Here is a 24506-nt window from a genome sequence, read left to right as displayed (position 1 = left end):
AGAAAGTGTCGGCATTTCGGCGGTCGGGATTCCGGCGTCGGGATTCTGAACGCCGGGATCCCGACCGCCGGGATGGTAACTGCATCCCGTTTTTGCCATGTGATGGATTGCAGCTAAGAATCAGCTCTTGGTGACTTGTATAACACAGGTAAGGTGAAGTTATGCAGTTGTTGCAGATTACAATATAACAGGAGACTAGTGACTCCTTCTCTCCACAGAAAGGTGAAGCTGATGCAGTCAGGCTGGAATCAGATCACATGGAGACAGCACTGAACTGTGGACTGACGGTAGTAGCGGAAGAGTATAACAACCAGGGTAAGACCGAGTTTAAAGAGGTTGCATAGCCTGTTTTAGGACTAGCCATTGATCATCAATGATTTGAAATCATCAACGGTTTCATAATTGGAGGTACTTGTCTATTATCTGGGCGCCCGATGTTGAAAATTGCATGCCTTAACTTAAGGTATGCAATGCGATGCGACTGACGCGATTTTGCAGTAAAGTTGCTTCGATCGCATGCGACCAAATCGTGCATGCGATGCGATCGACGCGATCAACGCGATTTTTCCATAGGAATCAATGTTAACTGGTTCCAAATGGTCCCTGACAACCGATTTCACATTAGGGGCAATGTTAAATGCCCCCCAGCCCCCCCCCCCCCACACACACACACACACACACACGAGGGGCGGCGGTACGTGTCTTCCGAATTTTTCATACCCCCACTATCCACGGCGGCGTGGAGTTGACCTTATATAGTGTGGCGAGCGCAGCCCGAAGCGTGGCAAGCGCAGCGAGCCCCGCGAGGGGACGCAAAATACGTGTTAAGTAATCCGCATCCCCTCGCAGGGCTCTGCCCCCCAATCACACCATACCCCCCCCCCCCCTGAGTGAGGCGTTTAAATACCGCAATCCGCGGGTCTCCGAGGAGGGGGCAGGGCTAAAGTGAAATAATCGCATCATTTTAGCCCCGTCCCTTAATGACGTCACGCTCAAGCCTGCGCCCCCCGAAATGCTGCTAAAAGTCTCCTCTCCAGGCTTCTCACGGTTTTTGCTTTGCTTTGCTTTCAATGCAGAATCAGCTGCTACACTGCTACAGTAAGTATATGACATCATAGACCACTTTGTATTGCCTTAAAAATGTATGTAAATCGTTCTGAATATATAGAAAGATATTTTGTTATGCAGTATTATTTTGACAACCTTTTACCTACTTTAGCTGGTAGAAAACAGAACGCCTTATACATGACAGTTCTTATCTTGCATACCTCCCTACTGTCACACTTTTTGTGGGAGCGTCCCATTTTTTGGGTGCATTCCCGCATCCTGCCAGGGGTCGGCAGTGTCCCGCGGAGGAAGGGGGGACGAGCAGTTGGGAGTCCCCCCTGTCTGCAGCCAGAGAGGCTGGGGGCAGCTCACAGAGCCACTGGCCAGGCCCCCACAGTGGCAAAAATGGGACGTGGCCTCACGGAGCATCGCTAGTATAGGCCACACTCCCTTGCTGCTAGGCCATTACCCTCAAATTTTGGATTAAAAATGGGCCTGATGGAGCTACAGCTCCAGGCCCACTCTCCAAATAGGCCCATTTTGTAGCTGAGGGCCAGGGCTTTTCAACAAGCCCAGCCCCGCGTCGGTAGCCCCCAGGGAACCGGAGATACCGCCAGGCAAACCTGGAACGTTTTCCCCATAGGATAACATGGGACCCGCTAATTCCGACCTCCACCCGGTTCCAATGGCTGCCAGTTCCCCCTCCGGCATCACAGAAGCTCGAGGTTGATCTCAGTCTTATGCTGCTTTCAGACCGCAAAACTGGCTTTGACCCTGTATTTGGAAACGTTTCCAAAAACGGGTCTGCCAGGTAAAACCCCTTTCACACCGCATCTCTTAAACGGTATATTACCGTTTAAGTGCGTTTTTTTTGCACTGGCAGACCCGTTTTTGGAAACCTTCCAAATACAGGGTCAAAGCCAGTCTTCAGCGACCCCCCCCCCCCCCCCCCGTGCGGGTTAACACATACAATCCCGTTAACCCCTCCGCACCTCCAACCCCGTTAACCCCTCCCCGCATTGTGTTTAAGAACACCCCCCCCCCCCCCATAAGAAAAGTGACTTTCGGAAAATGGCTGCCCCCATACAAAAGACAGTTTTTTTAAATGGGGTTTCCTATGGGGCAGCCATTTTCAGAAAGTTCCTTATTTTTTTCATACGCGAAGCCAGCCGTGGTACAGTACTGCGGCTGCCGATCAACTGCAATGTGAGGAGGTACCGGCTTCAGGGGGGGGGTGTTCTTAAACACAATGCGGGGGGGTGTTAACAGGGGTGGGGGTGCGGAGGGGTTAACGGGTTTGTATGTGTTAACCCGCGTGCGGGGGGGGGGGGGGGGGCGGCGGCGGCCTCCTGCGCAATGAATATTTAATGAGCGCATTAAATATTCACTGCACTGAATTTAGGACCCAGCTTATTGGCTGGGTCCTAAATACCGTTTCAGACCCGATTTTGATCACAAAATACCGGGTCTGAAACGGGTAGGACCCTGCATTTTAACCGGTTAGAAAAAACGGTATTTTCTAACCGGTTAAGTGGTCCTGCACCTTTCAGACCGCACAGATTACCGTTTTAAAACGGTAAAAAAACGGCAATATACCGTTTACAAAGTGCGGTCTGAAAGGGGCATAACCCAAATCGCTGGGCCTTCAATCTGATACCTGGTCCATATGGGTTCATTGGTTCTAGAGATATTGCAGGTAAACCACTATTTTTTCATTTCTGAAATGTAATGTCATGACTGTTCATGTTGTTTGAGGACAGATTTCTCTGGAACCAAACGGCCCAGTTTCACGGGACCAAAATCATTTGAAGCCTACATGTAAATGGGTTAGTTGGTTCTGAAGATATAGCTTGTTGTTTAAAGGGGGGCGGGGTGGTTTTCTCTCCCCCTCAATCCAGAAAATAGAGGGACTAGGCTGGTGTAAAAGGGGCCAGTCCGGGAAAGTCCCTGCATGATCCTGGGACCATATGCCCGGGTAAATCCCTGCATTTTCTGGTGTGAAAGGGGTATTATTTCAAATAGCCAGGACATGCAGTGCTCTGAATACAGCCGGGCAGCCCCCTGCTCTATGCCCGGCTGTCAATGGCTGTCATTTCTGCCCGGCGGTGGCTGTCCCCAGTTACCGCGAGCATGTATTCCCCCTTGGCAATGAGCATGTAATCCCACATGGCAATGAGCTTGGAACCCCTGGCAATGAACATAGAACCCCTGGCAATGAACATGTAGGTAAGCAACACTTATGTAGCATCATTTCTAATAGGCATTATTCTGTTTGGCATAATACGTAATTGAGATTATGGTGTGTGGCTTAAAATGTAATGGGCATTATGGTGTAAATTGTAAATGTGCGCCTTTGGCGCGCAATGCCCCTATTTATAAAGCATTTTGTGCATTATTGCTCAATCTGTTTGGTATAGTGCAGGCATGTCCAAACTATGGCCCTCCAGCTGTTGTGAAACTACAAGTTCCATCATGCATTGCCACAGTTTTGCTATTAGGGAATGCTAAAACTATGTCAAGGCATGCTGAGACATGTAGTTTCACAACAGCTGAAGGGCCACAGTTTGGACATGCCTGGTATAGTGTGTATTTTGGCACAATCCATGTGGCAAAATGTGAATTTTGCCTTAATCTGTGTGGCATAACGTGAATTTTGACTCAATCTGTGTGCCATAGTGTAAATTTTGGCTCAATCAGTGTGAATTTTGGCTCATTCCATGTGGCACAATGTGTAAGAGGCAAGTACAGTATAAGGGGGTTACTATTGTGTTGCATGATTTGTATAAGGGGTATACTGGGGCAGATGTATTAAGCTTGGCGAAGAGAGAAACTAGAGATAAAGTGGAAGGAGATAACGCACCAGCCAATCAGCTGTGTTTGAAATATAACAGTTGGCAGTTGATTGGCTGGTGCGTTATCTCCTTCCACTTTATCTCCAGTTTATCTCTTCACCAGGCTTAATACATCTGCCTCATTGTGTGGTAAACTTAGGTGACCACATAAAAGGTGCTGAAATGTTGCCTACCAAGTTTCGGCTTTCAGTATTTTTTTATGACTGGAGTGCCGCCTCACCCCGCAAGTATCTTAGGACATCGGCATCCTGCGGGTGCACCTTTGGAGTGTACCCGCCAATATATCTCCCTGCATTTTTCTTATGCCAGTCCCTTGCCTTTTCCAGGCATATATAATTAGTTGAAAGTATTTACACAAATACAGACACACCCATGAGCAGACCACCCAAACAGAACACTGGTCACGCCCCCCACATTATTAGGTGCTGGCCACAACCCCTATTATTGTGCATAATAGGCCCTTGATCATTTTCAGCTCCAGGCCCATTTAGACCTTAATCTGGCTCTGCCCTCTTCCCATCACTGCAATGTTAGGATATACGATCTTGCATGTAATAAATGTAAAAGTTGTAACTTATCATTCTACCATATTTTTGCAGATGACTTTACCCCATGCAGAACGCATGTATCACCCATAAAAGGTACGCATGTTGTGTGAAGAAATATAATATGTATTGTTGTTCAAAGAGAAGATAATTTAAAAGTGAAACATAAAAAAAAAAGGGCGTAGCTAATGTAGGTGGAGGGGGAGGATCTGCAATGGGGTCCAAGCCACCTCCAGAACCTGTCCCTCCACATACACGCAGTTACGCTGCACCAGAATACAGTACACTGTATTACTAAGTGCAGGACACGCCAGGTGCCACCCCACAGCCCGTCACTGCAGGGACACGGAGCCCCCCCTACCTGCAGCTGGTATACGGAGCTGCCTGGTGCCTTTACCCATTGCTGTCCTTCGCTATGGGGACCCCTCCACTGCCTGCTTCCCACACTATTTCTCCCCGCTCACACCAGAAAATGCAGGGACTAGGCTGGTGTGAAAGGGCCAACCCGGTATGACCCTGTATGATCTGGGGATCGTATTCCCGGGTAAGTCATTGCATTTTATGGTAAAGGGGTATCTTAGCAGTTCATGTCAGGGGTGTGAGGGTTGGAACCACCGGGCCACCCACCCTGCTTGCCCCTAGGTCTACCCCCACAACCTATGTCCACCATCCCACCCCTAGGTCTAGTCTCTAACAGGAAACCGATAGTAGCAAATCAGGTTAGAACAAGTTGGATGAAATCATGCAAAATCAGATAAGTGTATGGCCAGCTTCACAAGTCTAAGGAAATACCATAATTGTTAGGATCCAAATCATTACCACAGTATACCACTTCAGTAGGGATCCAGCTCTTAGAAGTAGAAAAACAGTTGGAGCTATTAAATACAGGTGGAGTATCCCTTTTCCAAAATGCTCGGGACCAGAAGAATGTTGGATAAAGGATTATTCCGTATTTTGGAATATTTGTATATTTCATTGACGTATCTTGAAGTATCTTGCATTTATGTTGTATAAACACATAAAACACATGAAATACACACAAATATATTTTATTTGTGCTTAAAACATGAACCAAAGTTTGTGTACTATCTAAGGCACTGAATGTGAATGCCAAGCAATCATTTTCTTGCACATAGTTAATGCCAGTTACAGATCATGTCCCCAGTAGTGCCAGTTACATATAATGTCCCCAGTAGTGCCAGTTACATATCATGCCCCCAGTAGTGCCCAGGGCTGGCAATAGAAATCTTGGGGCCCGGAACACTGATATCTCGGGGGGCCCCCCCAACACCGAACACAGATTTTTTTATTACATTGCATATTGAATTTTTTTTTTTACTATTAGAAGGAAATAGATAATTAATATTTACAATGCAATATAATACAGGAGGGCAGAGATGGGAGGGCACAGCATTGTGCTCTGTGTGTTGTGTGGTTTAGTGTGTTGCGTGATGTCACTAAACTCATTAGTACAGGTAGCCAGCAGGGGCGGATTGGGAATTAAAACCAGCCCGGGAAAAATCTTGAAGCAGCCCTAAGAGGGGGGGGGGGGGAGTGTTGTTGCGCGCCGGAGGCGTGCCCGAATTTTTAGGGGGTGTGGCCTATCAATATGGGGGTGTGGCCTATTCCAACAAGGCCACGCCCAATTTTTGCCGCTGTGAGGGCATGGCTAGTGGCTCTCTTAGCTGCTGGCTATGTCCCCAGCCCCTCAGGCTGCAGAATAGGCGCATGCGTACAGCGTTTATTCTACAGCCTGTGGGGCTGGGGAGATAGAGATGGGGGGGGGGGTGACAGGGGGTCTCCCAACACAGTAGAGTGGCAGGGTGGAAGAGGATGCAGGGAGGGAGGGGGGGATGGAGGGTGCCGTAGAATGCTGGGAGGGGAGATGCAGAGTGGCTGAGAACGAAGGGAGTGAGGACTTACCTAGGGTGGCACAGGACGCAGAGTGTGAGGGGGCATGGTGGCACAGGATGCAGGGTAGGAGGGGGGATGCAGAGTGGCAGGGGATGCAGGGAGGGGAGTCACAAAGTGGTGGAGGAGACAGTGATGCCCATTATAGATATGCCATACACCGTGATGCCCATTATACATATGCCACACATCCTGATGCCATTATACATATGCCGCACACCGTGATGCCCATTATACATATGCCGCACACCCTGATGCCCATTATAGATATGCCGCACACCCTGATGCCATTATACATATGCCGCACACCCTGATGCCATTATACATATGCCGCACACCGTGATGCCCATTATACATATGCCGCACACCGTGATGCCCATTATACATATGCCGCACACCGTGATGCCCATTATACATATGCCTCACACCGTGATGCCCATTATACATATGCCTCACACCGTGATGCCCATTATACATATGCCGCACACCCTGATGCCATTATACATATGCCGCACACCGTGATGCCCATTATACATATGCCACACACCGTGATGCCATTATACATATGCCTCACACCGTGATGCCCATTATACATATGCCACACACCGTGATGCCCATTACACATATGCCACACACCGTGATCCCCATTACACATATGCCTCACACCGTGATGCCCATTATACATATGCCGCACACCCTGATGCCATTATACATATGCCGCACACCGTGATGCACATTATACTTGTGCCGCACACCGTGATGCCCATTATACATATGCCACACACCGTGATACTCCATTATACATATGCCGCACACCGTGATGCTCCATTATACATATGCCACACACCGTGATGCCATTATACATATGTCACACACCGTGATGCCCATTATACATATGCCGCACACCGTGATGCCCATTATACATATGCCACACACCGTGATGCTCCATTATACATATGCCCCACACCGTGATGCTCCATTATACATATGTCACACACCGTGATGCCCATTATACATATGCCGCACACCGTGATGCCCATTATACATATGCCACACACCGTGATGCTCCATTATACATATGTCACACACCGTGATGCCCATTATACATATGCCACACACCATGATGCCATTATACATATGCCACACACCGTGATGCTCCATTATACATATGTCACACACCGTGATGCCCATTATACATATGCCACACACCATGATGCCATTATACATATGCCCCACACCTTGATGCCCATTATACATATGCCACACACCGTGATGCCCATTATACATATGCCACACACCGTGATGCCCATTATACATATGTCGCACACCGTGATGTCCATTATACATATGTCACACACCGTGATGCACCATTATACATATGCCACACAACGTGATGCTCCATTATACATATGCCGCACACCCTGATGCCATTATACATATGCCACACACCCTGATGCCATTATACATATGCCGCACACCCTGATGCCATTATACATATGCCGCACACCCTGATGCCATTATACATATGCCGCACACCCTGATGCCATTATACATATGTCGCACACCGTGATGCCCATTATACATATGCCGCACACCCTGATGCCATTATACATATGCCGCACACCGTGATGTCCATTATACATATGCCACACACCGTGATACTCCATTATACATATGCCACACGCCGTGATGCCCATTATACATATGCCACACACCTGGATGCTCATTATACATATGCCACACACACCGTGATGCCCATTATACATATGCCACACACCGTGATACTCCATTATACATATGCCGCACACCGTGATGCTCCATTATACATATGCCACACACCGTGATGCCATTATACATATGTCACACACCGTGATGCCCATTATACTTGTGCCGCACACCGTGATGCCCATTATACATATGCCACACACACGTGATGCCCATTATACATATGCCTCACACCGTGATGTCCATTATACATATGCCACACACCGTGATACTCCATTATACATATGCCACACGCCGTGATGCCCATTATACATATGCCACACACCTGGATGCTCATTATACATATGCCACACACACCGTGATGCCCATTATACATATGCCACACACATGATGTCCATTATACATATGTCACACACCGTGATGCTCCATTATACATATGCCGCACACCGTGATGCTCCATTATACATATGCCACACCGTGATGCCCATTATACATATGCCACACCGTGATGCTCCATCATACATATGCCACACGTTGTGATGCCCATTATACATATGCCGCACACCCTGATGCCCATTATACATATGCCCACACCGTGATGTCCATTATACATATGCCCCACACCGTGATGTCCATTATACATATGCCTCACACCGTGATGCTCCATTATACATATGCCCACACCGTGATGTCCATTATACATATGCCCCACACCGTGATGTCCATTATACATATGCCTCACAGTATGAACCTCTCTCTCACACTTTAGTTACCTTAAAATCAAGCTGGCTGGCACTTCATCTACTTCTTCCTTTCATTAGATGTGTGCTCCCGTGTAGCTCCGCCCCCTTCCACTCGTGTAGCCCCGCCCCTCAACTCCGTGTTGCTCCGCCCCCTTTCCAGTCCCTGCTGTCATGACTGATGACACATGAAAGTGGGTTGGAAGCCAGGGAGAGAGCTCTGTGCTGCCGGCGCTGCTGCCTCTAATGTAGTGTGACAGTGTACTGGCAGCCGGCAGCTACAGAGTCTGAGGACAGAAGCGGCCGGGGATGTACAGCAGGGAGAGAGCCTCCCTGCGCAACCATCCTCACAGTGAGTGCTTGCCACACACAGAACCGCGGGAGCAGCTGCGTGCGGTCGCACATGCGCACCAGCACTCCCGCGGCCATTTTTATTTCTGTAATAGCCGAGGCTGCCCGCAGCCATATTTGTTTGGGGCACAGTGCTGCGGCCACGGCCGCCCGTTAACCGCAGAGATGGCGGTCTGCGGCCCCGCCAATGGGGTGAGCGGCCTTTTAGTGACTATTAGGGGCCGGCCCACCGGGAAATGGCCCGGTTTCCCGGTGGTCCAATCCGCCCCTGGTAGCCAGACAAGTGATTAGGCAGCCATGCTTTCAGACCCAGAGTCCCTCAAAGTCTTGGGGCCCCTCAACTGGTCGGGGCCCGGTACGAGTGTCCCCTTTGACCCCCCCCCCCCGTCGTCTGCCCTGGTAGTGCCAGTTACAGATGTCCCCAGTAGGTTTTTATTAAGGATGTGCACAAAGCACATAATGGTCAAAAAAAGAGGTGCAAGATGGAGTTGTCCTTGGGCCCTCCCACCCACCCTTATGTTGCGGAAATAGGACATGCACACTTTAACAAAGAAATAATTTCAGCGATAGGGCCTACAAAACTGTGGCTGAAATGATTGGTTCCTTTGAGCCCCCACACAAAAAAGCAATTCATCTCTCCCTGTATAAACTGGCTCTACAACAAGATGTTGTAGTCACTCGTCATCTTCCTCCTCTGATGTACTTCCTCATCCTCACAGATTATCAATTTCTCCCCACTAGACTCCACAATCATAGGTCCCTCTATAGTCTCTGGAGGCAATTGCGGTAGCGGTCTTACGACTTCCCCTCTGAGATGATGACCGACTCTTAGCAGCAGCGGCAGTAGTAGGCATAGCGCTGCATGATCCTCTGGCTGAATCCCGGATAGAAGAGGATTCAGTCATGACAGTAAAATGGCCTGCAGGACTCCCACCGATCCGGATCGAGGAGGAAATTGACGAGGAGGAAGTTGCTAGTGTGCTTTTCAGGCGCTTGGATACAACAGTAGGACCAAGGGATTTAGGTGTCCCTGGACTGCTGACGGTCCTAGCCATAGTTCCTGATGTAAACACAGAATTATGAAGGTGATGTAAAAGAGAGGATGTCCCTAGGTGGGCAAGATACTTACCCCTGCTTATTGAAGCTTTACATAAGCTACATATGGCAATACATTTGTTGTCTGGAATTATATACTGTGATAGGTACTGGTAGCCAGTGGCAACAGCAGACTCAAATTATTTACTGCGATAGGTACTGGTAGGCACGGCAGTGGTAACAGCAGACTGGAAATATATACGGCGATAGGTACTGGTAGCCAGTGGCAACAGCAGACTGGAAATATATAGGGCGATAGGTACTGGTAGCCAGTGGCAACAGCAGACTGGAAATATATACTGCGATAGGTACTGGTAGCCATGGCAACAGCAGACTGTAATTATATACTGCAATAGGTACTAGTAGCCAGTGGCAACAGCAGACTGGAATTATATACATATATAAGTATAGGAAAGGAACATGACCATGCCCCCTTTACCCGTGGCCATGCACCCTTTCTGAATTTGTACCGGTTTCTGCCCTTCAGATGTTAGGGGTATGCTAGTGCCCACAGTCTGCAGTTTGAGTACAGGGGATTGATGGAATCTGCTCACAGGCCTCCTCATCTCTTGATGCACCCCTGACGCAGATATATTGGGGGTGATTCAGTTTGATTGGCGCCATTGCTAATTCGCAACACGGACCGATGTTGATGGTCTGCGCATGTTCAGATCTTCACAGGTGCCCTCGGAGACTTGCATAGTCTCTGAGGTGCTCGCGGTAGCGGGGCCTGCAGGAGGTGGGCAGGGGGCAGTCCCATGTGAACACCCTGCGTTTCCTGGGCATACCCACAAAAACACTGGGTGCACCCAGGAAAACGCTGGTTGCCCACTGCTGAACAGGGGCGGGCGGTTGACGTCACCATTGAGGGCCATTGTTCATTAATATTTCAAAAATGAAATATGTGGTTCAAAACAGAATGCCTCAACATGGCGCAGCACAAAACAAGGTGGAAAGACAATGAATACTCCAAAACTAAGATGCACGCTGGAATAAACATATCTTTCTAGTGTGTATCCTGTTTAAGACTAGAACACTGGTTTATATGACAGCAATTGTTTCATGTGTCTAGAGATAGAATATAATTATTGTTCTTGTGTCCTAGATTTCGGCACAGACTATGTTGTAGCCCTGGTTAAAAAAAGCAACAAAGATATTTCATGGAAAACCCTTAAAGGCAAGAAGTCCTGCCACACGGATGTAGATCACACCTATAGCTGGAGTGTGCCAGCCAGTCTGATCAGTAAGCAGACGGGCAACTGTGATATTGGTGAGTGCAAATATATACTGTACTGTCTGCATCTTCCACAACGAGTGTAACCAACTACTGCAGTAACTGTCAGAACCTGAGGCGTAAGTCCCAGAAGCAATGGAGGTACCTGCTCCAAGCTCTGAAGCATCTGAGTGGTTCACAGCGGGATCCAAGTGTGACTGCTGCTCCTCCAATGGAGTGCTGCAGTGCACTCGCTGCTGTATAGTTAATAGGCTATGTCCCAGGAATCCTGTTAACACCTGCAAGAGGGGACAGGGCGGCTCCTACCTGGCACAGTTCAGCTTTCGCTGCAGCAGGTGACAGTGCACCCTCCACTGCTGCTGGGCTTTGAGATGGAAAGCACAGTGTAAGCCAGGGTTAATGACATAGAAACCCGGAGAGGAGACTTTCAGCAGGGGGGTGGAGCTTGTGTGTGACATCATTAAGCCTCGTGACATCATTAAGCCCCGCCCCCATAATGGAAAAATTACCTGATTTGTCGATCTGATGAGGGGGCGGGGCTAAAATGAAGCAATTCTGCCACTTTAGCCCCGCCCCTCATCGGAGATCGGCCAATCCGGTTATTTAAACGCTGTGGTCAGGGGTAAGATAGCCGGGAATAGGGGAGGGAGCGGGGGTCCCCCAGAAATCCGGAGGGTTGCCTACCTTTCCGGGAGGCCCCATTCCGGGAGGGTAGGCAGCTGATTCTCTGGCTGAATCTTGTGAGTCTTAAGGTTTATTAGACCGATTTGAGACGATTTCACCCGAGCCCAATGGATCGTTCCAAAACAATCGGCCCAAATCGGATGTGTGATGTGACGTCCCCTGTCAGGTCCATTGTGCGGTCCCGTGCGCATTGGACCTGAGTCTGAGGTCGGTCCCACTGCCTGTCTGGGAAACAGGGACGCTTGTGATGCATCGCATGTCAAAGGACCTCTTTTGCTGTATCGCAAGCATTTCTACCAACTGGGAAGGTCCCAGGCGGCTCGGGGGGTGTCAGATGGCCATACACTGTTGTGATACATCGCAGTAGTGTATGACCACCTTTACCCTGAGCCACTGGCTGTTGTCACTAAGCAGAGCTGGAGCCCTGCCACTTCACTGCAGAGGCTCCCGTCCCACTTCCTATAGATCAAAATAACTATGAAAGTCATGTGTATGTCTTTATATACAAACACATACACATTAACAGACACTGTATTTGTTTCCTTTTTATTTTTTTGTGTATGTATCTATGTATGTGTGTGTGGGCGGGGGGGGACAATTTGCCTCTGGGCTACTGGGATAAACTTACGCAACTGGTCAGAAAGTGCATTTTATCAAAGTATTGTGTGTATTGCTGAATAAATCTGTTATTGATGTCTATTGCACTGTAAGATGTTCCGATAAGGTAAATGACCTTATAACAGGAAGTGGATAACCAAGCAGGTCAGTGACATATGCAGGGGAGAAGCTGATGTGTGCCAGCTGATAGGAGCCGATAAGGTGCGTACACACGGGGGAGATATATTGCTCAGTGTCTCCTTTTCATCAGCGACCAGAGATGGTCGCTGATGAAAGGGAACCTCTGCCGGCAGTGCCACAAAGGTAATTAGCTGGTTGCAGGAGCAAGCTCCTGCAACCAGCGATTATAACGGGGCTGAAAACGGGAGCGCGCACCCAGCGATTTATCGCTGGGGCACACTCCCATCACTGGCAATATGGTCGCCAGCGACCATATTCCCAGCAATTTCAGCAAACATCGCTGCCATGTGTACACAGCTTTAGGCATATAAGATTAATTGAATTAAAAGAGTTGATTGGGCACACTTTCAGCTACACTTGGGCAAAGAATCTCATTTGTAGGTGCATTTGTCCAGTATAAATCTTCAAACCCACAAATAAGTCAGACCTACAGTATAATCAAAAATCGTCTCTGTACCCATTGTCACATGATAATAACGTGGGACCAAAAATGGGGCTTATCAAAATACATTTTCAAAATATTCATGTTATGTCATTCTGTATTAATATTTTTTTTCCATTTACAGATAAAAGTATAAGTAGTTCAGCAGTAGGTAATGCTAACAAGTAGCTCTGTGTAGCCTGTATTTCTTTATTATATTGTGGGCATTGTCAAATGGACCATTCCGTACTTTAAAATTCCGTACCATTGTATTTCTCCTTCAATCACTATGGGGGTTATTCTAGTTCATTCTTTCTGACAAAATCCTTCTTAGATGGACAAAACCATGTGCACTGCGGGTGGGGCAGATGTAACTTGTGCAGAGAGAATTAGATTTGGGTGGGGTTTTTCTTCAAAGTGAGATCTATATTGAAGTGTAAAATTATGCAGTCAGTATTTTCCCTGCACAGAAACAAAATAACTCACCCAAATCTAATTCTCTCTGCACATGTTACATCTGCCCCCCTGCAGTGCACATGGTTTTATCCATCTAAGAAGGATTTTGTCAGAAAGAATGAACTAGAATAAACCCCTATATTTGGTTTGGGAATACAGAAATTGTAACACATACTGTAGCTGGTGAGTCCAGGGGAAATACATTGATATTCAATGTAATTTATCTGTCCTGTACAGGTTCCTTCTTCAGCCAGAGTTGTGCTCCTGGATCGCCTATTGACTCCAACCTTTGCAAACTGTGTATTGGTGACCTAGGGAACCCCAGTGCAAATACAAAATGTTCTCAGAATGACAAGGAGGCTTATTACGGCAAAGCAGGTGCATTCAGGTATTGTACAAACACTTGTATCCATGAGGGATTCTGAGGGGGCTTTACATGTACCCGCGAGCGCCTATTGGCTACAACTACTGCAACCCACCCTGCTGCACACTACTGCAGCCCACCCTGCTGCACACTACTGCAGCCCACCCTGCTTCACACTACTGCACCCACCCTTCTGCACACGACTGCACCCACCCTGCTGCACCAACCCTCCCACCCTGCTGCACCCACCCTCCCGCACCCTACTGCCATCACCCTCCCACCCTGCTGCACCCTACTGCCCCCACCCTGCTGCTCCCTACTGCACCCACCGACCCTGCTGCACCCTACTGCACCCACCCACCCTGCTGCACACTACTGGCAGTGCATTGAATTGAATTGAAAATAGCGGCAGGGAGCCGGGTGCGGGCCGTGCACAGTTCTGTCCCCCTTGGCAATGAGAAAATTCAGTCCCCCTTGGCATCGAGCATGAAGCCCCTTGGCATTGAGCATAAAGCCCCTGGCATTGAGCATGTAGGTAAGTGGCACTTTTGTGTCAAATGTGTAATAGGCATTATGGTGTGTTTTATATAGTATGTCATGGGCACTGCGGAGTGTTATATAGCATGTCATGGGCATTGCAGAGTGTTATATAGTATGTCATGGGCATTGCAGAGTGTTATATAGTATGTCTTGGGCATTGCAGAGTGTTATATAGTATGTCTTGGGCATTGCGGAGAGTTATATAATATGTCATGGGCATTGCGAAGTGTTATATAGTATTTCATGGGCATTGCAGTGTTATATGGTATGCAAATGGCATCATGTGTGGGTTTATGTGTAATTGGAATTACAAAGTTCACTAAAATGTGCAATGGGCATTACGGTGTGTGGTATAATGTTGGTCCGTGCCCACTTTTCACTGCTCAGGAGCCTCACCTACTACAAATTGGGGAGGGGGGGAAACATGACCTTGCTCCGGGCGCCGTAGCACCTACTGTAGCTACACCACTGGGGGTGTGCTGAAACTGAAATCTAAATTGCAGTGTAAAAATAATGCAGCCAGTATTTACCCTGCACAGAAACAAAATAACTCACCCAATCTCTCTATACATGTTACATCTGCCCCGCCTGCAGTGCACATGGTTTTGTCCATTTTCCAAACAAATTTGTACTGCGATAAGATCTGAATAAGGCCCTTACTCTGAAAATGTAAATTATATTTTGATGAGATCTGGAATGTTCTTACATATAAATGTATCAGGCCAGGTGTACATTTTGAACCCTGAGAAAGCCCACTTCTGTGCTGAGGATGTCAGCGTAGTGCTGCTGGTGTAGGCCTCCAGTAAATACTCATACATTTAACCCAGAGGGAATCTAGCAAAGGCTACCTAGCTTTGTGGATAAATGTAATACCATTTACTCTGTGATCTGCTATTGCAGCAGTTCCCAACCTTTTTTCTCTTCTGTACCCCTTGATTAGGCTTTTCATTTATGAGTACCCCTCCTCTCAATCTGAAATTTCCACAGTACTTACGAACACTAGAGTGCAGTCAGGAATCAGGTCCGTCTGTGTCTGGCCGCTGGCTGTGTACATTCTGGGGTTCCTGCTAACGGCTGTAGGGTTAATGCTGCTGCTTCCTCCACCCGAATCAGCACGGAGCAGATGAATGCTGATGTCTGAGGGCAGCGCAGGTAGCTCCCAGTGGATTGCTGGTCGGGCAAAAGGAGGAGACACTGATGATGCTGCTGCAAACGAAATAGGAAGTGATGCAATGTGATTCGTCTCTATGGCGATGAGACTTCTTCCACCATCGGGAGACTTCTTTCTCTTCTGCCATTACCATTGTTATTGTCAAGTACCCCCAACTGCAGCATAGCTTGGGAACCTCTGTGCTATATGGATGCGTAAAGTGTGAAAATACATGGACTGTTAGAGAAATCAGTATCTGCAGCATTCACCTTTTTTTGACAAATCCAGAGAATTATCACCACTTTTTATAAGTTGACTCCAATCTTTGAAAATAATGAAACTGTCCTAATCAAGATGAATACAGTAGATTGGGAAGAATTATGAGGGTCACATCGGTCTTGAACATATTGTAATTTATTCCTCAGTGCTATGAGAGGGTGGCGCGGACTCAGCAGGCAATGCCCTGGCCTGCACCCCTTTGGATTTTTTTTCTTTTTAAAAAACAGTTAGTACTGGAGCACAACGCCGAGTTTGGTGAGGTTAGTTCTTTTGAAGCAGGAGGCGGGGTGCAAAGTGTAGACCGCTATGCTAGATGACGCAGTAGCATCCTTCTCTGTTTGCTGGGTGCTCGTTGAGATTATTAGCAAGCAGGCACCCGGCGGCTCCTTCTTATGAGGAGCAGCTCAGTACTGTGTGCTGGGACACTAGAGAGCTCCTCTCCAGCACCATCTAGCGGACTTTCAGCACAGCAGAGAGCCACACTCACTTGGAATGAATGCTCATTGAGATTATAAACGGATACTCAGCGGCTCATTCAGACTAGGAGCAGCTCAATGTGGCCTGGGACATGTGAGCTCCTCCCCAACCCCATCCTGTGGGCGGGCAGCGCATCAGAGAGTCACACTCACTTGGAGCAATGCCGGACACAGGAAATGCCAAGAGTCAGAATCCCGGCAGTCAAAATACCGGGATCCCCATTGCCACAATCCAGACAGGGGGGTGAGCACAACACTGCCCCTTGTGGGCTTATTGCGCTTGCCATGCTGTGGGCACTAATTTGTTCTACCTCTATGGGTGTCATGGACACCCACAGATGGAAAATGTCAGGATTGTGACAGTTGGGATCCCGGCGTTGGTATTTTGACTGCCCGGATTCCGAACGGGGGGATTTTAACTGCATCCCGACTGCGGCTATAATAATGACCCCAGCATACCAATAACGGACATCCATAAAGGGGCTCCAACAGCAACCTAACCCTCTTCCCTACCCTCTCACCATCCCATCTAGCAGAGCCTAACCCTTACCCCTCCACACTGCAAGACCCTAACCCTCCCCTTGTAGGTGCCTAAACCTAACCCACCTGCCCACAGCATAACCCTAAGTCCCCTAAACCTAACACTCCCTTCCCCAGCCACCTGCTAGCTATCCTAACATACTTACCGATCAGGATCCCGGGTGTGGTTATTCCGTCTTCGAGATCCTGATGTACTCAGAGTTCTGGCAAAGGTCATGTGAAGGCAGTTAGGATGCTGGCCTCAGTATCCTGACCATCGAGATACTAACTCTCTCTCTTTATTGATTAGTGATTTCTGGCTTGTTCTAAAAAAAAATTGTTCCCAATTACATTTGACCCGAGGTCTCTTACATGACTTTTGGTTTCAGGTGTCTAGTGGAAGCGGGAGATGTGGCTTTTCTATCACACAATGTTGTATTTCAGAACACAGATGGTAAGTAACACAGATGCCTCATAGAATGCTTATTATTTGCTGCGCCCAAAGCCCTGGTGCGTAGTTATGTGCTAATATTGATCTCTTTGATCTTCTTCAATGTCTATATTTACTATTTAAACCATATATTTTTTGCAACAGTAAAATTCCCACCCTAAGCTAAAGGGGTATGGGTCATAGGGTCAACTGAATGAAAGTCGACATGCATTGGATTGACCACTGAAGATCAACAGGGCTTACTCAAGTCAACACCTGCAGTATTATTATTATTTATTCAATGCACAAAATGTCTGACGTCAGGCTGGTGACTATACTTGATGAGTATAATTCACATTATGTTGTTGGCCTACTCAAACTAGAAAAAGAGCATGATACTATCAGCCAAGACCATAGCCAGGCACCTTCTATTGTGGCCCTGGCTTCAGAATCCCATTTCAAATACTGAGAGAATGATCTGTGATCAAAGCAATAAACTTTAAAAGTCAATTCTCTAATGGAATAAGTTATTTCTTCTTACTAGGTAAGAACCCTGCAGTTTGGGCAAATAATTTGAAATCAGATGATTTTGAGTTGTTATGTCTTGATGGTTCTCGTGCCTCGGTCCACGACTTCAAAAACTGCAGCATTGCAAGAAACTCGCTTTTTGCCGTTGTATCTCGTGAGGAGAGTGTCGATGACGTTGCAAGGATTGTGCGTAATCAGCAAGTAAGTGTCTGAGCATATTAGGATTAATACTGTACTGTAGGGTGACCAACTCATCCCTTTAATCCTGGACACATATTAATTACACAGGTTCTGTGGCAGTTTAAAACCAGGTGAAATGGAGTCTTGAGGTGTGACAGTTTAAAACCAGGTGAAAGTCAGCCACAGAACCTGTGAAATTAATATGTGTCCCGGATTAAAGGGATGAGTTGGTCACCCTAACTGTATCTATTTTGACATAAAGAAAATAAGCACTATGCTCTTGGGCAAAGCCATGTAGAACCATCAAGAGAGGAGGAGGCCATGTGCAGTCTCTGTCCAGGGCTCCTCCTCCCTAGCCGCCAGAGCAATAGACTCTGGGCACTAGGGTGTGTAGTAGACCCTAGCGATGTTCCACAGTCAGTGTGCATGTGCAAGTCTCTGGGAAAATGGCGTGGTGGCCATTTTCCAGATGGTTTCTGCAGTGCTGCTTGTTAAGTCTACTGTATCGGCCTTGCATGTCTACCAACTATCATCAGCTCAGCTGGTGTCTACTGATAACATCTAGTATACAACACATCTCCCTTGTCCAGAGCATACACTGAGAGCAGTTCTGACTCCTGCTTCAGCAGTGGCACAAAAATCCTGTAATAGTAGCAGCTTGGAGGCAGTTACCCTCCTGCCCCACTAGCCAGTCCTCTCCCGGGCCTTGTGGGACTATTTTCATGAGGTCCTGGAACTGCAGCTCCACTTGCTCTATTGTTTCTCTGGCCCAAGAGAAGTGGTTTATAAGCATTCAAAAACTGTGACATTATGGGGAAGGAGGGGGGGGGGGGGGGGCAGCTATTGTACCCTTCAGCCAGGGGCATGATCATTGTGATTGCTGCACACCCTTCCCACACAGGCAGAAGAGATGCGGCAGTGCATGTGTTGGATGGATTTCAATATGCAGTTATGATAACTATCAGTAGCACTATCTAGCCATTTCTGATTGGCTGCTTGAATATAAAACACTTCAGCTTATAGAACTTAAATCATTACATTCATGAGTGTAGCTCTAGTGGGTGCAAGGGCCCCATCACTATGGGGTCTATGGGCCTCATACACAGGTTATATAGTTTAGAAAGACACAGAAGAAATGTTTTCCAACAGCACATCAAGGGGCATTAACAATAAGATTTGAAAATAAACACATGGTAATAGGTAATTCAGAGATCTTAAGGTGCGTACACACGGGGGCGATTTTGTACAATATCGCGGGAAATATGGTCGCTAAGCGACCATATTGCCCACGATGGGAGTGTGCCCCGGCGATATATCGCCGGGTGCGCGCTTCCGTTTTTACCCCTGTAGTGATCGCTGGTCACAGGAACATGCTCCTGCAACCAGCTGATTACCTATGCGGCTCCCCCGGCAGTTTCTTTTTCATCAGCGACCATCTCTGGTCGCTGATGAAAAGGAGAAACTAAGCAATATATTGCTCAGCCATATATTGCTAGCAATATATGGTTGAGCAATATATCTCCCCCGTGTGTACGGGGCTTTAGTTACACATATTTGCAAATATCTGATAAGCCTCTAGGCATCTCTTATCCTGGAGGTCTCTACACTGCAGGATAACAGTAAACAATATGGGCCATATACAGTGCGGACAAAACATGATTTACTGGACTCCTTCAGCAGCAATGCCATATTTGAGCATTTCTGATGCTTCCATTATTATAATGTCACCCAGTGTTTTTATTATTGCATCAATCCTTAATTTATCTTAACATCAGAAACTAAACACATAGATTCCAAGTGGTATATTTTGAGCCAGAAGCTTTTATTTATTGACCAAAAAAAGGATTGACTTCTGAAGGATGGCAGAAAAAAGCAGTGCAACCTTGGCCCCTGCCAGATAAAATAGTTAATAAATTAGCGCTGTACCCATCCAAGTGCAAACAGGATTGGGTAGTACCACTCCTCCTCAACTGGCATAGCAATGGCACCTCACTGAGATGGAGACCAGATCCTCCCCTGAGGTAAAGACAAAATGTACTGGTCTCAAAGTGTAAGTGCCACTCAACCAGCCTTGTATTACATAACACCGGCCCTTATTCTAATCTATGCGGTACGGCCCGCGTGCGGCCGTACCGCCGATGTTTTGACACTGCACATGCGCAGAGGTCAATCTGCGCATGTGCAGCCCCCTTCGCCGCAGACGGATTTCGTCCGCCGCAAAGGGGGCGTATAGGGGCGTGAGGGGCTTCATACCCTCATTTCCCTATGTGTACGCCCCGCGTTTCATGGGCGTTCCCATGCAAACGCGGGGCGTATGCATGGTAATGAGGGCATGACGCAACTCATGGGGGCGGAAAGCTGACGTCGCCGGATGTCAGCTCTCAGCCCCCATACAAGCTACCACACGGACGATTGTCCGTGTGGTCTCAGCTTGCGGGAGCTGCTGGGGCGTGCGGACCTGCCTTCGATGGTCGACGACCATCGAATGCAGGGGGCAGCTCCCACCATGGTGGAGGCGTACGCCTCCACCATTTTTATGCGGATCGCCAGCCGTCCGTGTACGGACGGCCGTGGCGATCCGTCTCGTGGGCGGGGCTTGGTTTGTGCGGCCGGGGCACCGTGTGCGGCTCCGGCCGCACCAACCAGAATAAGGGCCACCATGAGGTGAATTGCTTTCTGCTGAACTGTGATTCTTTTGATACATTTCAACAAAAATAAAAAGACCTACAGTGCAAACCAACAAGTAATACCCCTTTCACATCGCACTTTTAAAACGGTATATTGCCGTTTTTTTTTTCCATTTTAAAACGTTTAAGGCTGCAATGTGAAAGTGCCAGAGTTGATTTACCGGTTAAAGTTAACCGGTATTTCATCACGGTTAAAAAGCAGAGTCCTACACGTTTTAAAGCCGTTTTTTTGGCAGTCTGAACAGCTCTATTTCAATGGCTTGAAACGTGTCTCTTGGGGGTTAAATGGGTTGAATGTTTGAATGGTATTAAATGATTTTTAAAACGGTTTTCACCTGCAATGTGAAAGGTCTCAAGGCTCAGACCCGTTTTAAAGTCCCATTTAAGAATACCGTGTCATTACCCAGTCATTACTGTGAAAGCAGTATAAGTGGTAATAACAAAACTGTGTGGGGAAAATGGCTCCTCTAATATTTTTCTCAAATGAAACTTAGCAATCACACTTATATCCTATTGGCTGACCTCAAAACTGACAATACCCTCCCCTGCAGTACGTGCTCATTGTGTATATACATTTACTCTCTGAGCGCAAGTAAGTTGAGCAGTTACTGAGCAGTTGGTAATATAGAATAGTATTTGGGTTTTTAGTGCTGCGCTCCGCCCCAGTGTTGTGTTGTGTGCAATCTGGTAATAATAATCTATTGATTAAGTGCAAAACACACTTTACTTGTGAATTTGAAAAACAGAGATATACATAGAAAATTTAAAAAGTAAATGACATAATCATAATGGTAACATGAGTCTGCAGGAGTATTGCAGCACGGTGGGAAACTACTGTTAGCCTGTATGGCTCCCAGTGACTGTAGTCCAACAGTTTCCAATATGCACACAAATTCCCAATGAATCAGATTTGTGGTCTGTCCTGGTTGGGCAGTGTGTATGCTCCTATCAGATCTGTTACTTTTGTATCCAATTGCCACGTCAGAGAAGAGAAGAAGGCTAAAATAGCCGAAACGCGTTGGCGCATACATCTGAGACACCTGAGAACTATTCCATGCCAGAGAAAATAACTTTATTCCATCCCGCGAGACTAGCGGTGCAACGAGCTGCAGCAGAACAGAAGCGCGAGCTGGGAAGCTGACAGCAGGACGTAGGAAGACGGAGTGCGAGCGAGGACAGCCAGACGTAACAACTGAGAGGACGGGTAAGTAGGAGGCAGTGAGTGAGACGAGAGGCAGGAGGGTTCCCAGGCAGGGGGGTCGGAACGCGGCGCACGAGTCACCGAAGGTGACCCGGGCGGCATGGCTGACATCCCTGTAACACGCAATCACCAACCAGAGCCGAGGTGCTGAGCGTTGTGTCCCCACACACGCACAGCAGGCAATCGGCGGGTGAAACAGCGTCATCTGGCAAACCCTACGTGCACCATCCACCCCTCTTCCGAAAACCGCGTATCACCAACATCTTTATCAGAAAAGGGGTACCTGAAGACATCTCAAATACATATGAGTTAGCGGGACGCCGTGCTCATACATCAAGTCTGAGACTGCATATTATACTACTCGCAAACCCATCATCCCCATTTAGACATTATTGGAAAATTTTCCACCTTTCCTCTCCTCTTCTCTGACGTGGCAATTGGATACAAAAGTAACAGATCTGATAGGAGCATACACACTGCCCAACCAGGACAGACCACAAATCTGATTCATTGGGAATTTGTGTGCATATTGGAAACTGTTGGACTACAGTCATTGGGAGCCATACAGGCTAACAGTAGTTTTCCACCGTGCTGCAATACTCCTGCAGACTCATGTTACCAGTATGATTATGTAATTAAATTTTTAAATTTTCTATGTATATCTCTGTTTTTCAAATTCACAAGTAAAGTGTGTTTTGCAATTAATCAATAGATTATTATTACCAGCTTGCACACAACACAACACTGGGGCGGAGCGCAGCACTAAAAACCCAAATACTATTGTGCTTCACAGCCTCTCTTCCCAGCCCAGTACATGCGGCAACCTGTCCTTTCTCTTCCTGAGCGGGTGTGCAATGCTGCCTGCTGTCCCCTGCTAAGCTTCCCATTGGTCACGCACCCTCATTTACCGGGGCCAGCAGAGCTGTCGGGGCCCCTGCATATACCCTGTACATAGCTTTCTGGGGCTTAAATTTGCTCAAAGAAATGACTGCTATAGTCACAGTGTTATAGGTTATGTGATCAATAATCCATACTTCAAATTGTTGTATTGGAAATATGGGATAATTTATTACTTTTTAAGTAGGACAAAACTATTTTGACCCTCTACAATTTAAACTGTAATGTAATTATATAGGTGGTTATGCTAAAGTGCACATTATAATTAGATTTTATTAGTCAATTGTACTAATTGATTTTTACAGAATTTGCACTAGATATTTTCAATAGTGCATGATAGATATTCTTTAACACTGGGAAGGTAATGATGGAATGAAAGGATTGTCACTTTTCTATCACACGCCTGACACCAGCATATGTTCCTTTGCAGTCCCTGTATGGACGGAATGGGTTTCAGAAAGACATATTTCAGCTGTTTTCCTCACCGAAAGGCCAGAATCTCCTGTTCAGTGCGCACACACAATGCCTGATTGAATTTGATAGGATCCCTGAAAGAAACATTTTTGATGATTATTATAGTAAACGCTTTTATGACCTCCTAAAACGATGCCCAGCGAAGACAGGTACGTTTTCCAAACTTTGTCTCATCATGGTAAATATTGTTTCCAGTTTATTACTGTCATAATTCCATTTAGATACGGAATAAAATGCAGTATTATTTATTAAGCTAATTGTATTTCACTTTATATGATTCCAGGCCAGACAGGATGATGTGTAACACGCCTTTAGCAGTTGTCTGACCAGTATGAGTAGTATTAGGCATTTAAGTGATCACAGCAGCATACCCCCCCAACTGTCCCTGGAACATCCTGTTTATTTTGGGATGTTCCCGCATCTCGCCCGGGACCAGGACTGTCCAGTGGTGAAATCATAGGCTACGCCCACTGACTGTGAGGCCACGCTTCTTTTAGCTAATAGATCCCTGAAAGCTGATTATGCTTGCAACATGTCTGCCTCATAATTACCTACCCTCCTGTATTCTGCAGGAGACTCCCTGAAATAACAGCAATCTCCCTCTCTCCCTTATTAGTCTAGCAATCTCCCTCATGTCACCTAGTCCACATTACACTGTTACATTTTGGGGGGAAAAAGGAATGAATGAGAGATAGATGCATTTACATTGAATCATCAGCACCATTTCCCAGCACTATAACAAGTATAGTAGCTCTTACTAATTGCTTTGGGGCTCATCTACATTTGGTTATTTTAAAAGATTCCTTTCAGAGGTAGCAGTACACACCCACGCTTCTGAGTGCCACATTCACAATCTCTTTTCACAATCTCTCCATATATGGAACTAGACACACCCCTTGGGTGGAGCATGACACGCCCCCTC

At 47.1% G+C, this 24506-nt stretch overlaps 1 protein-coding gene across 1 annotated transcript in view; it reads left to right on the top strand.

Annotated features, from left to right (window-relative positions):
* LOC146063017 (saxiphilin-like) overlaps positions 1 to 24506 on the top strand; it is a 102969-nt gene that overhangs the window by 70010 nt on the left and 8453 nt on the right. Inside the window, 7 exon segments of the mRNA XM_083175025.1 lie at positions 219 to 315; positions 4499 to 4540; positions 11372 to 11536; positions 14097 to 14247; positions 17577 to 17641; positions 18162 to 18346; positions 23541 to 23733. Of these exon segments, the coding sequence (XP_083031151.1) occupies positions 219 to 315; positions 4499 to 4540; positions 11372 to 11536; positions 14097 to 14247; positions 17577 to 17641; positions 18162 to 18346; positions 23541 to 23733 (898 nt within the window).

The sequence above is a fragment of the Crinia signifera genome, chromosome 3 (genome assembly GCF_055691185.1).
Source record: "Crinia signifera chromosome 3, ASM5569118v1, whole genome shotgun sequence".
In the NCBI taxonomy this organism is placed as follows: Eukaryota; Metazoa; Chordata; class Amphibia; order Anura; family Myobatrachidae; genus Crinia; species Crinia signifera.
The sequence above is the reverse complement of the archived record's forward strand: the minus strand, read 5'-3'. Positions and strand labels throughout refer to the sequence as shown.